This window comes from Propithecus coquereli, unplaced genomic scaffold (genome assembly GCF_000956105.1).
Source record: "Propithecus coquereli isolate 6110/MARCELLA unplaced genomic scaffold, Pcoq_1.0 Scaffold28, whole genome shotgun sequence".
NCBI lineage: Eukaryota > Metazoa > Chordata > Mammalia > Primates > Indriidae > Propithecus > Propithecus coquereli.
The window spans coordinates 7,636,348-7,651,270 of record NW_012148396.1 but is presented as its reverse complement, the minus strand read 5'-3'; the positions used below and the strand labels follow the sequence as shown (position 1 = coordinate 7,651,270).

The 14,923-nt window shown below is 44.3% G+C and overlaps 1 protein-coding gene across 1 annotated transcript in view; it reads left to right on the top strand.

Moving 5' to 3' along the window:
• The window catches only part of COL22A1 (collagen, type XXII, alpha 1), a 253,420-nt gene that overhangs the window by 195,701 nt on the left and 42,796 nt on the right, over positions 1–14,923 (top strand). Inside the window, exons 45-47 of the mRNA XM_012648005.1 lie at positions 3,987–4,100; positions 6,273–6,326; positions 13,459–13,512. Of these exons, the coding sequence (XP_012503459.1) occupies positions 3,987–4,100; positions 6,273–6,326; positions 13,459–13,512 (222 nt within the window). The remainder of the gene's footprint in view (positions 1–3,986; positions 4,101–6,272; positions 6,327–13,458; positions 13,513–14,923) is intronic.

The following is a 14,923-nucleotide window of genomic DNA, read 5'->3' as shown; positions in this document are numbered from 1 at the left end:
GACACAGTGAAAGTCAATGAATAGAACAGAAAGAATAGAATGGAATAGAATAGAATATTCTAAGAATGAATCTAGATCTCCCTGACTCCAGGGGCTGGCATTTAGTGCCACACTGGACTAAACTGTGTTCTGAAAAGAGAGCCAGAGGCAAAGCCAAACAGCTTGGGTGTGGGTCCTACTGGTGCCAAGGCCAGAGCACAGGCTCAGTGGGGCGAAGGCAGGTGCAGGGCCCTTTAGCCAACACGAGTCCATATTTGAGTGCAGACTTACCTGGTTTCCAGAACCATGTCCGATTTCGCCAAGAGTGGCAGAGGCCCTGAGACGGTGAGTAGAACTGGGCTGTGAGAGGGCAGGGCAGGCTGGAGTTACACCTGGAGGCTAATTTGTGGAGGTGCCCAGGTGCCTGGCCGAGGGGCTTGGGTCTTAAATGGTGGTGAGCTGGGAAAGGCTGGGCACGGGAGGGAGGTGGCATGGGATTTATGTGTCAGAAACAACAGCCTGGCTTCAATGAGTGTGGAGGACCTGTTTGCTGTCTCTACTTCAAGCCTTTGCAAGCTTCACTAGTTTGGCAAAGACTTTATGTGACGAGCCCCTTCCTCACTTCTCCTATTCTAAAACACACTTGGCTGATTTCTGAAAGTACATGTTCATGTGTGACACTGAGGGAGGGGACTGAAAGAAAAAGAAAACCTCAGAAGCCTGGGACTTTTAATCTTACTACACATTGAGATGCCTTGATGGAAAGTTATACATTTTATTAAAAAATAAGTAGCGGAACAATCTTTACCAGTTTTTGTTGACAAGAGAGACAGTTTTTTTTTTTTTCCTCCATAGTCGAGGACATGGCAAGAAATCATTATCTATTGATTCAATTCCTTGTTGATTGTAGGCTGTTATTAGCCTTATAATTCCCTTGCTCTGGAAAGACCTGGGTTTGCATTGGCCTCTGTTCCTCCCACGCCCCACCCAACCCCGAGGGTTTCAACCTCAAGATGTTCTGATTTTTATGCCAGTAGTAAGAGTGAGTGCTGTGATGGTTAAGCATCATGCCTCGTGGCCACAGCATTGAGACAGATATTAGTCAAATCAATATTTCCTAATTGCTGAAGGATGCAGCTGTGTTCATCAGGGAAGCTGGGTACCCCAGAGGGAATGCCAGCACCTACATTCAGGTGGCATGTGAGACTCCCTGGCCCCACAAAGCTGTGCTCTGCCTGGAAACCAATAGACAATAGCTCAGACGAGGTGGGTTTGGCCAGGTCTGCTGAGCAGACCATCTTTACCTCCCTGTTTTATCCAGTCAGCGGCTGCTGCCCTGATGTTGTAGATTAAAGCCTGCTGGTCCAGTCTTGGTGGCTGGTGGCAGGTGCCTCCCATGCTGAGAAGTCATCTTGTATTATAGAATATTTGTCTCAGCTCAGAGAGTTTTATAACCTCACGTATCTCTTTCTGATGGTTGGAAAACTGGGTAGAAAGTTCTTCTTCTAAGAGTCCCTGTTAAATGAACTTCCGTAGCTGGACTTGTGCCTGGAGATCTTCAGATCATCTCCATTACTTGACCCCCTTGCATAAATATTTTTTCATCTGATCCTCACAAAAATTCCTGGGGGTGGGTTCTGTTACTATGTGTATTTTACAGTAAGGAAGTTGAGTCAGATACATAAGTCACTTGTTCAAGGCCACAGAGCTGGGCAGTGGCAGAGCCAAGACTCAACCCCAGTGTGACAACTCCAAAGCCCTTATGCGTAATCTCTCTGCTACTCGATCTCATCTTTGCATGAGCCAGAGCTTCCTGACAGCCCTCTGATGAAGTACATGAAGCTAGTGAGTTCCCTGCCTGTCACCTAGAGATTGTGAGATGTCGGCTACACAGCCCTTTGGTAGGAATATGCAGTGAGGATTCAGATATCCACCAAGAAGTTGGATGTGATGACCTAGAGTTATCACATCCTATATTATTTCTACTCCTGGAAAGCAGTGATTGCTTCTTAAATATAGGCAAGACTGTGGCATTCCTTCATGGTAGGCATTTCACTGAGCACTTTTTTGGTGTGTTCTACCACACTCAATATAGTATTGCATATGATGACATAGTGAGCCATCCATTCATCCATTCTTCCTTCCATCCTTCCAGCAATCCATCCATCGTTACAGTGTTTCATGGATGTGTCGCATTTTAAAGTACTATAAGATGAGATCTAGGAATAGGGCAGTTCCTCCCAGCTCTGCCACTCTTCCAAACAAACAAACAAAAAACCCAGCAACCAAAACACCTTCTATTATTCACCTTTGCTTCATTTATTTCAATATTTACCCCTCCCTATTCTCCAAAAAACAAAATCCAATAAGCTTTTCAAACCACCCACGAAGGGAAGACGGCACAAGATACCAAAAAGTCAGGTGAATAGTTGGTCGGTCGATCATTGGTTGGTTGGCTGTTGTCTGGGTTGCCTGGTTCGTTCATTTATTGAGCTTGTGCTCTGGGGAAGACTGTTGGCTATGAATTCGATGTACAATGATAAAATGACTCAGCCCTGTGCTCTTAGTGCTTACACTTTCTATTTGTCTGCTGGGAGAGGATGGCGCCAAAAGATGACCATTTCAACAAGGAGACAAATACTTCAGGACTGGGCAGTCCTGAGACCTGTGGGAGCAGGAGGATCCTGTCCCCATCCTGAGGCCATCAGGGACTTCTCACGGATCTTCAAAGACTGAGTAGATTTGAAACAAGTGAAAGGAAGGTGAACCATTCAGAGTTGTTTTTGTGGAAAACTTTACCATCTTGAAATCAGAGACCAAGATGAATATTAAAGTCACCTGAAACCTCACCTCACTAAATGTGAACAGTGCAGCTTCTGAGTGTTTTTGCAGGTCCTTCTGGTGGGGCATTCAAATGACCATAGTTAGTGTATTAATTTATGTCAGTTGACACTCATTGACCATGAGCTCTTCAAGACGCACACTCACTGTGGTCTCAAGCTTAGCACAGTGCCTGACACAGAATAGACACTTTGCCAAGTATTTTTTCAATGAGTGAGTGACTGAGTGAATAAATGAATTAATAATAATAGCTACATGTACTGGGCATTATCTATCTATTTATCCTGACACTCTTTTAAGTGCCTTATTTGTATTATCTCATTAAACCCTTACCACAGGATGGAAGAAGGGAGGTTTAGAGAGGAGGATGGGGGAAGGATCCTAGAGACTGGGCATAGGAGGTTGGCAAGATCGTGGTCAAGTGAGTTTTATTTGGTACATCATTGCTCTAAACTGCAGCACCTGGAGATGACACAGACAGATCAGAAAACATACTCCCTGGGCTTATAGAACTTTAAACATACTTAAGAGGCAGTATTTACCTGCCTTGAAGTAGAACAAAGCTCAGCTCCAGGGATCATTTATTAAATGCTTACTTAAAGCAAAGGATAAAGCTAAGCATGGCCAGAGTAGGTTCGTGTCAGAGAAAAAGAGTCCTGAGGGGATGCACCTGTTGTCCCTTTTGTTCTGCTGCTTGTTGAGAAACCACTTGACTTAGGCAAATGCAAGGCAGAGAATCCAGCTCTCAGGTTTGTCTGTCTCTAACCTCAGGGACAGAGCATGCTCTTTTTAATAATACTAAGTGTCTGCATTGAATCTGCACTGATGTAATACAAACAGTATTTTGTAGATGCTACAGATATTTTTACATGCATTTTGGAGCTCATTTTCTTAGGGTACATTTCTAGAAGTCTGGCTGGCTGGAAATAGAGAGAAATGGGGTAATCCAAATAACACAGTGCTGAAATCTAACTTTCGGTTCAGAGAGTGCAAATGCAAAGTTTTAACACAAAAGTATCTGGGTAATGATGCAATCTACCTATGTGCTTTTCCGTTTTTTCTGGTATTTAAAAACAAAATTTCCACCTGGACAGGTAGGAGGCATAGCCACTGTGCTTTGCTTTGCAACTGTCTTAGCTATTTATGCTCTTGCTCTCTCTCCCCAGGACGTGTGCAATGACTGTCCTCCTGGCCCCCCAGGCCTTCCAGGCCTGCCAGGTTTTAAAGGGGACAAAGGTCTTCCAGGAAAGCAAGGGAGAGAAGGCACAGAAGGGAAAAAGGTAAGAAGAAAATAGAAAACTTAGTCTTTATCATTGCAATAAAAAAGATCATCCCCGAGATCCCCACATTGCCCCTCCTGCCTCTGGAAGTAAATGGTTTTGAGGGTTAACAGGTGAGGAGGACCGGGCTGTGGGAACACAGCTGTGGAAATGGTAGGCCCTGGGCATCTATGAGTTGTCCTTTTAAGATGTTGAATGTGATTTTCTAATACATGTTGATGTCTAGAAATACATACTCATTCAGGTAGCTTGCTTTTCCCCCCTCTCTCCCTCCCTTCCTTCTTTCCATCCATCCCACACACTTTGACTGTCTGCTCTGTAATGGACAACAAGATAGGCACTTGAACTTCACAGATGAATTGATGGATCCATCCATCCATCCATCCACCATCCAATCTTTTGTCATTACCTATTTATAACACCCCAATAAGTATGTTTTATGTATCAGTCAACACAGAGACACTGGGGAGGCCCAGGAGGAAAAGACTGAGATCTTGTTCTCATGGAGTTCGTGGTCTGTCTTGGAGCAAATGGGGAATGGGGAGCTGCGTGGTTATTGGGTAAATAGAATTAAAACCAAAATCTGCTCGTAACCCAGAGAACCTCTCCACAAAGGTAGAAGAGAAACAAAAAAAAATTATTATTGAATAAACATTAAACCAGAATGTGATGCACGTAATAGACGCTCTGTTAAGAGATGGTAAAGATAGAAAGAAATTTCACTCTTTCATATAGCCAATCAGCTGGAGCCCATTACATACATGTTCTCAAGATAAGCGATAACTAGTCCTCAAGTGAGAGGTCTTGACAGCGCTGTTTGTCACACGCGTTCATCCTAGATTCACCCGGCAATTGTGGTGGACATCTGTGTAAGCTAATAGGCATTATCCGAAGGAAAAACAAACTTTTAGCATCTTTATGACAGAAGGTAGTTTTGTAACCTGGGGAGATACTGTCTCCCAGAAACTGGGAGATACAGGTGTTATCTTCCTTGCTGATTGTATTTCACAGAGGTGGTTCCTAGCTCCTGGAGAAAGACATTTCTGAGTTATAAAACTGGCAAAAGCCTTTTTTCTTTCAGAATTTATATGCATTTAAAAGAGAACGCACAATGACACGTTTTCTAAAGTAAATACCCTAAGAAAAGGGCTTAGGTGAGCGTCTCTTCCCTTATTTTCAAAAGAGAGAATTAAGTCCCTTACTTGTAACTTGTATTTGCCTTTACATGAGACAGATACAAAATAGATGTAAAATGTCACCTTTATTCTGATTTTCTGGGCCTTAAGCAACACCTGTTCCCTTTCTGCAGACTCAGCGGTGCAGGTGATTTTGGTATATGCCCTATGAGTGTGCCACAGTCCCCGAAATTCCTCCACACACTCCGGGACTTTGGAAGGGGACAGGGGCCAATTCTAAAGCTCATCGCACAAGATTACTTTTACTTCATTAAATTCTCCCGATGATCATCAAAAGTACTTTGATTTGATTTGATTTGCAGCATTTCTTATATCCTATTATTAATATATGGGATAGTAAATAGGCATGTTTGACTATTTTTACATCCATGTCCAGCGGGTCTTTCCCGCTGACTGACTTTTAAACAGCTCAAAAGATTTTTTGTTTAATTAAATAGATGGCTCTTTAAGGGTTGATGTCAGGAGTCTTAACCTCAAAGATTCTGGACATCTGTTCAGTGGCTCTCAGGTGACATTTCCAAACCACTCAGGGAGATTTTATATCAATCCTTTCCGGGACTCTGCATCACAGATCCTTTGTGTCAAATCCCTAGGGATGACATTTGAATTCTGCATGTTTACTACTACTGCACAAGCACTTCTGAGGCTCAGAACCACCCAGTGCTCCCCACCTCCTAACAGGACTTGGCATGTGGCTGGGGACCCCTATCCTCCTCTGGGGCACCCCTCCTCAGAGTCAGGCAGCTGCCACTGCAGGCATCACAGAACAATGACAATAAGCACAAAGAGAAACACTGTGCATATGTATAATTATGCATTTATATGGCCTGAGGGTAGGGGGTAGGTGCCCGGGAACCCCAACAGGAAATCAGTGAATAGAGGTGCAAGGCCGATGGCTTGATGATGAGTCTGGATGTGGGCCCCACATACTCAATTCCTGTCTTTTGTTTTTGTCTTTCTTGTATCCTTACTACAGGGAGATGCAGGGCCCCCAGGCCCCTCAGGTCCCCCAGGAATAGCTGGACCACAGGTCAGTGCGACTTCATAAGCATCTGTGTGGGTGCATCTGCCCATCTCACTGCTTCATCCAAGTTTGAGGGAGAGTGACAGCCAGTGTAAAGAAACATCGGTTTTAAAATCAGAAATCCTACGTTCCAAGTCTAATTGTGGCACTGTCTTAGTAACCTTGGGCAGATTATTTCAACTTGTGGAGTCTCAGTTGCTCATTCACAAACACCTGAGTGTTGGAAAGTATGAAATGAACAAGGGAATTGTGGTGCTGACTGGTTAAGACATAACCTTGGAGTCAGTCCCCTCAACATGCCCCTCCAGTAATAATAAGAATACAAGAAGCATCAGAGATTTGTTAGAATTTGATGATATAATGCATAAAAAGAACTTGGAAGTAAAACAATATATATTAGTAAATTGCTTTTCAGATGCAAGTAAACATTATCACTTCACATGAAGGCTGATGCACCCTCTAAGGTCGGCGTAGCTCTGGGCTTTCACAGAGCCAGGGAGACCTATGTGGAGGAAACGGGTGTGATCTAAACCACAGAATGGGCAGAGAATCTCTGCCTGGCCCTCAAAACAAGCCTTCTGGGTCTGGGGTTCTTTGAGATGTTGGTGGTGATAATCTTTAGCACTGAGAAGAAACTGCTGGCCTAGCAGCAGGGAGCTCCTCCCCATTCCCTGCCGTTGGTGCTCCATGGGGGGTGCTCACTGATCTCCTGTGGCCTCTTTCTTGCTGGAAATTGTGTGCCTTCCCCCGCCCCCAGCACTCAGGGGCAAGTGTACCCCTGCGTCCCTTCCTGTGTCCTGGCTGGCTGGACATAGTGTGGCTCCTCAGATGGAAGAGGTGACATAAAATTGTCACTAGGAGAGAGTGCTCCGAAGCCAGACCCAGGGTTGCAATCCCATCTCAGCTGTGTGGCCTTGGGATCATTTCTTAACCTCTCTGTCCTCTTCCTAAAGTAGAGAGTATAAGAGCTGAGACAACACAGGCTTTTGCTGTGACAACTACAGGTAAAATGCTCCCATCAGCAAGGTCCATTGTGAGCACTCGAATGACATTAGCTCTTGCAGACCCCGCGGTCACAGCCAGTGGTGGTGCCAGAATAAGGATGAGGACTGGGGAATAAAATGAAAGAAGAAGCCCCAAACCCCAGCAACCAAGATAAATAATACTTTAATGTGATAATTTTTTAAAAAATTTAAAATGAATGCAATTGATCCACGAGGAATAAAATATCAAAATTTAAAATAAAGACAGGACCCAACCCTCCTCGCGAACGACCTCCCTAACTCGCCTCTGCCTATTCCCACCACGGTCAGATCCCTGTATTTATGTATGTTTGACTTTTTTTCATCTTGCATTATTCTGGATTGCTTTTGGCTTTTTAACATATCACATTGGAATATTATTTATCTTGGTCACTGAGGTATTTGTTACCCAAGCCCAGTGCCTCACTTGCCTTCCCCAGGCCCAGCCCTAGAAAAAGATGCCAGAGCTATTATCATAACCATTAAAAGCAAACAAGCAAACACACGGAAATACTGTGGTGCGATAACCACAGGGGACTTGTGGTGTACCCGGATGGAAAACATCCGGGTCTCCCAGACCCTGGCCACAGGGTAAGGAGCCTCACGATTGTGATCCATAGACACTGTGTAGTTTTAGAGGGTTTTGAAATAGCCAGGACTTTTGCTTCAGGAACTACGGATGTCAGATCTCGGCGTAGATGGAGCAAGAGATTTTGCCTGGGGCAGCGCTAGGTTGAAAGACTTCAGGAAAGTGTAGCATCATCAAATGTCTGAGCCCCTGCTCGCGCATTGGCCTCCCTTTCTGGGGTCACCAGAGGAGGCTGAGCTCCTCACCCCTGTAATTTCAGCTGATCCTGAAATAAGCTTTGCTGCCAACTTGCTGGCTGCTGGGCTTAGCCTCTGCTGAGGAGGAATTGCCTTTGTTTCAGAGAAACCAAAGCAAATCAATTAAACAGATCAGGAGCTTCCTCCACTGAGTATGGACTATTTTCTCTGTCAGCCCAAACCTGAGCGAACTGCGGATGTTTTGGATAATGGCCCTGCCTTTCTTTCCTTATAATTTGCTTCAAGGGAGGGTTTGTTCCTTTAAATATTCTGAAAAAGATAGCTTCTATGCAGAAAAAGAGCAAAAATTAGTGCTGCGTCTGAAAGACAGGGTTCTAGCGTCTCTACTCGGGAGTTGGCGGTAACCTTGAGAAGTCCTTGGGGCCTGGGGTCTGCCCTCCATCGCAAGCCCCCAGGCAGTTGCTGTGGGCAGCCTACCGAGTGCTCTAAGGGGCAGGTTGCCTGCTTTAAAGTATCACCTCCTGCAATGTCAGCATGATCCTAGGAGGTAGAGCTATTGCCTCACTCTACAGATGGGGAAATCAAGGTTTAGCAAGATGAAATGCCACTATTATAAGACTAGTAGGTGGTGTAACCCAAGTCAACTCCTGCTAGTCCAGCTTCAGGACCCTCACTAGTTGGTGTCCTGTTACACTCCCAGCAGCACCAATACCAGCCCCAGCACCCAGGTCAGCTCACCATCTATACTGTCTGTAAGAGCCATCTGTAAGATCTTCTTTTTGTCACCATATATTTTTGGGAAAATGAGTCACTGAAGGGTTAAATATCTCTCCTGAGGACTCCCAGGTTTGCTTTGGTTCTTGGTGTCAAACCCAAGCCAGTTTTTGTGTTGTTCATTCACCCTATGCCACTTCCCAGAAAACAGACGGGAGGACTATTTTATTTCCTCTCTGTTCAACTTCCCTTATCAAACAGTATCTCCACTAGACTTGCGGACACAAAGATGGATTTGTCAACTGAAACTGCTACTCATGTTGGAGTACTTAGAAATGTCGTTAGCATCCATTTATAACCATAGGCCCCATGTTCGCTGGTCACATGCATTGCCGAGAGGGTTTGGTTCATTCGTTTGCAATTGTGATTTGGCATCTGGGAAGCAGCTTCCTCAAGACTCATCTTGCAGATTTGCAGCTGTTGTCTCCAGTGGCTGGGCCTGGGGAGATTAACACCACGATCAGTTGCAGAGCTCCCGTCCAGGGCTTTGAAACCACATAAAACACTGACTTTAAGAGACAGGCTCAGAGATTGTTGCTGCTGCTGTGATTACACCCCACGCAGAGAAGGCAGAAGGACTGAGATGGTAATCACAGTGACGACCCTTGGAGCACGGATTTCTGCAGAGTATGATGTCAGTGCCTCTCCTGGGTTCAAAATGATGATTAATTCTGTCACCCATGAAAAGCATTTTATTTCCTTCTCATCACTTGTTCACTAACCAGGTAATGGGGTACAAAGGGGCCTGTCGTGTAACTGGAGACACTGTGGTGAACAGAAGTCCTCACTTGCAGGTTCTGGATGATTCTAGAGATACAGAGGTAATACCGGCTGCTATTAGCACTGCCAGGAAAGGCCCTGGTGTTCCTGTCCTTCCCAGAAAAGAGCCTATAGCCACTTACTCCATAATCTCTCCAGGAGCAGAAATTTCTTCTCACTCATAGTGGCCTGAGTTCTAAAGAATCTCGCCAAGAACTGTATCAGGAGTTTCCTTCCAAGTCAGGAGGTGCAGAGAGGTCAGATGTGAGCCTGGCTTCTGGAGCCTGGTGCTGTGGGTAAGAAAGATGTGCGAGCTGGTGGGTGACACTTAGGGATGTCAGATGGCAGCAGGAGAGCGTCAGGCACAAGCCTGAGCTTTGCAGGCCAATGGTTTCCACCTATACTGCCTCTTATCAGCAAGGTGGTTTTGTTTACTAATTGTAGGACTTTATTAAGGCATTTGTTTGACTTGTCTGAACTGTGGGCTCCTTACATGTAAAAGAACTGTATAGCCTATCTCACAACGAGCATGTGAGGACTCACAAGGGAAAATCTACAAAGCACAGCACGGAGGAAATATTTAATACATGTATCTGCTGGTGGGCCTCATGCTTCTTGTTCCATTTGAGTTAGTACGAACTATAGCAAACTTTCTGGAGAAGAGTAAATGACTTTAAGGAAACCGATACCATGGACCCAGCGTAGCCCGTGCAGGCCATCTGGAGCAGGTAGGGGTTTAGCTAGATTGGAGGGTTAGGCAGGCATTTGCCAGGTATCTGTGGGGAAAGGTTTTCCAAGCAGAGAAACAACATGCTCAGGCTGTTTTGAGAGTAGCAGAGAGCTATTAATTTGAGAAAGTTTGTGTCCTATCCTCAACAATTTGTTAACCTTTTGAGAGAATTGCTTCTTCAGCAGATTCTCAAAGGCCACCATCCTTAGACCAACCCTTGGTATGAATGGAACTTCTAAATAATTGTTATATCATGCACTTGGCATGTGATGGTGCTGGAAAAATATAGGTTAAAAACAAAACCAAATCTTCTCTCAACCCAGAGCACTTCTCCACAAAGGTGTAAGAGAAAGAAAATAATTTTATTACTGAATAGGCATTAAACCAGAATGGGATATGCATCGCAGACGATGTGCTAAGAGATTGCAAAGACAGAAGGAAATCTCTTTTATATAGCCAAGGTGATGCAGCCGTCCATTACATGCATGTTCTTAAGATGAGCAATGACTAGTCCTCAAGGCAAGGGTTTGATGGAGCCATTTTTCACTCATGTTCCTCCTAGATGCCCCTGGTAATAGGAGTGGCCGCCTGTATCAGCTAATTGGCCTTATACAAAGTTGGGGGAGGGGACGACTTCTCAGATCTTTATGGCGGGAGGTAGTTTTGCAGCTGGGAGCCAAGCACCTGCTGAAGTTAAGCTTCCACTGTCCCATGGGTAGATAGGGGCCCTATCTCCCTTGCTGATTATATTTCAAGGAGATAGTTCCTAGGCCTTTGAGAAAAATATTTCTGGATTCCTGGGTCATAAAGCTAGCAAAGGTTTATTTAGCTTTTAAAAGTATTTACATACATTTCAAAGAGACAGAAAAAGGACTCACAATGACAAGTTTTCTAAACTAAGTGTTTTAAGTAAAGGGACTGGGGACAAAGTCTATTTTGAACAGGGAGAATTATGCCCTTACAATGACTCCTCAGCAAACCTCCTCTGCAGAAAACTGAACAAGTAAAGTGATGAAGTGGCAATCTCCCTATAACAGGAGCTCCTGGCAGGCAGGATTTGTATCTGTTGTTCTGATTATCGTGTCTCCAGTGCATAGAAAGGTATCTGGCCCAGCTCAGCTTGGTCGGTCAGCCTTCCTGATCCAGTGCTCTTGCCATTGTAAGACCAGACGGACGAGGCATCACGACCTAGGAAAATAACCAGAAAGTAACTTCAGCAGGGAAAGCCAGCTTGGATGTTTGATAATCAGACAGACAGATCTGGATTAGATTCCAGACCTTGCTTTTTACTGGCTATGTGACCTCAAGTGAATGACTTAACCTGTCTGGTTGTCAGATTTCTCATCTAGCACTCTGAGGATAACCCCTACCTCCTGGAGTAGTCTTACTGGCTAAATTAGATATCATAGACATATTAAGTACTTTTTGTATCCGCTCAGGATATAAACAAAGAAATACATGTACTGCGATATCACATGGGAAGCCTTGGCAGAGCGCCTGGCAGAGTAGGGGCCCTGTAAATGTCAATCCCCTTTCTGGAAGGAAGTGAGTCAGGCATGGGGGTGGCCGTGTTTGCTTTGATCCCTGGCTACGCTGGAGTGGGAGACAGGGATAACTGTGGAGATCTTTGAGCTGCAGACATTTTCACTGTTGCCAGATGAGTGTTGGAAATCACTCTAAAGCCAGACCGAGGACTGGAATTTGAAAGGAAACCAGTTACTTTTAAGGCAATTATCCTAAATGTCAAGGAAGTCGTGTGCTATCCTATGGCACTTCTTTTCATTGATTACAAAGCGGTCTGCAGACAGTGTGCTGGCTGTATAGATTTAGAAACTGTAGAAATAATTATATGCAAAAATGTTGGAACAAATACATTTCCTCTCTGAATCCATTTTTCTCCCCTCTAAACAATGGTATTTGGCACTTCACAGGCATTAACTCACCTAACCCTCCCAATATACCCCAGGAAGAGAGGGAGGAGCATCATTTTGTAGACACTTTCATCAGTGCACTGCTGATGTGGTAGAACAGTCTGGATCGAAAGAGGGCTGGGCATGATGTTTCAATGAGAGAACTATGGGGTTCTGGACCTGGCAGGACCCTCGTAGATTGGCCTGTCCCCCATCCTTCCTTGCTGGATGACTAAACTGAGACCAGAAGGAGGACATGATCTGCTTAGGGATGAAAAGATAAGGCATGACAGGCATGGAATGAGAGCCAATATTGACTTATTGCCACAAACATACTTACTACATAATGCATTCTTTTAAAGGAATTGAAGTGGTTCTGTTTAATAACATTTTACTGAAATACATCATTGACACAATAAATGCAAAGCCAAGATGGGTAACAGTAAAGATATTGGAACCTTTGGATGTTATTTTCAGGGTTAGTCTATAAAAAATATTTTTGATAGGATGTATATTCCATGTGTTTTTATGAGCATGGTAATGATGACAATGGCAATGATGATGAATATAATGAGGAGGAGGATGATAGTCACAGTGGTGATGGTGATGATGACATTGACAATGATGGTGATGATGGTGATTGATGCTGATGAGAGTGATATTGATAATGATGGTGAAGGTGAGAATGATAATGTTGATGATAGTGGTGATAATGCTGATAATTCTGGAGGTGGTGGTGATGGTGATGGTGACAATAATGATAACCACGAGAGTGATGATGGTGATGATGGTTATGGTGATGATGATGATGGCAATGATGATGATGATGATGACCCTGGTGATGAAAAGAATAATAGCTAATATTTATTGAGAGATAGCACTGAGCCTGTCGTTAGTCTAAGCACTTTGTAGATATTAGGTCATTTACTTCTCATAGCCACCCAAACCCAGCTAAGCCATTTTATCAACAATTCCTCAAGCCAGGCTTTGTTTTCTATCTGCTGCCCCCATGCCTGACCTATCACAGGAACTTGGTAAGAGATTGTTGAAGAATGAATTAATGGATGAATGAATGCATGATTTTTTTTTCTTTTGCAATGCAGTGCTATTCAAATTTCCAGTGACATTTTTTTTCATTCTTTCATGTTCCCTCCAAGGGAAGTAAAGGAGACCCTGGTGCAGAGGGTGAGGTTGGACAGAAAGGTGATCAGGTAAGAACAATTTACGATGAACCATTCACCCTGAAGAAGGGTCACTGTTTTTCCTGTAGCTTCCCCTCTGCTATTGCGATGCCATTCCTTGGCTCTTCTTTGCTTGCAGCAGGAATTTTTTAGATCACATTTTCATGGTTTCCATCCTGATGTCTCTGGTTCACTACCAGTCCTCTCTCCCCCAGTTATCTTTGGAGCCTGCCTTTATTTTTATTTGTATTTATTTTTATTTTGTGCTCTTTCTCCTTAGCTGCTTCTTGTTCACTGGAACAATAGTCATTCATTAGAAAATGCCCTCCCTCCCTCCCACCATCTCTTGCATACTCATTGTCTGACTCTAATGGTGCGGGTTGAAACACTTCGCAGACACCTTGTGCTCTGGTCGGTGCTCATCCGGCCCGCTCACTGCCGCTCCTGATGTGCTGTGGAATGGCACTGCCAAGGACACGCTGCTCCCTCCGTGGATAAGAGAGCTGCCCCCCATCTTCTGTCCAGCGCTGTCAGATGACCCTGCCCAGCCCAACTCCAGCAGCCTTCCTGCCAGTTAAAATGGCTTGTGCTTCTGTCATCCTCTCCCTCTCTCTTCTCTCCCTCCCTCCCAGTCACCCTTTACCCTCTTCCTCCCTCTCTCCTGCATGTTGAAGCCCCTGCTCCTTGTGAACTGACTCCACGCCAGGCACTGCACTGGCTCTGAGGTCCAGAATGCACTGGGGCAAATCCCTGACCTCACTGGGCTTGCAGTTCTGTGAGGGGGTGAGGCATGCAAGCAGGTGACCCACAGGCAGCGAGACGAGAGCTATGTGCAAGATCTGGAGGAGGTCCTCGGCTAAAACTCCTTTTGGGAAATACAAAATGTGCTTGGGTTATACTTATAAAAATGACTGTTGAAAGACAGCACACTCTACACTGAATGTTGTAGCTCGTGCTTCCCAGTGGCGGGTGAGAGGGTGGGTAGCAGAGAAATCGATTGTTTTTTGGTGATTTGTTTGGTGCTATAATATTATTATACGAGACTAAGTATTAGATGCCATACTTAGCTCTAGAACTTTATTGACTCAGTCTATGATGCACAATGGACTCCTTTATACACAGACAAATGAATCTCTTTCTTAAAATAACTGTAATACCACCATAATTCAGTTGACCCAACAATTTCCATTGTGTATGTGCATTTGTTTTTATGTTTTTATATTTTTAATATTTTTTCTATTTCTTGTTTTTATATTTTTATTGTGAAATACTTCAAACACATCCAAAAAATAAAGAGTGTAATAAAACCAGGCCCCATGTAGCCAGCATTCAGCCACAATAGCTACCAGTTGTCATAGCCACTCTTGTTCTCATTTGTACCCTCAACCACCTCCCACCCCTCCCACACATTATTTTGAAGCAAATCCAACTTCAGGACATA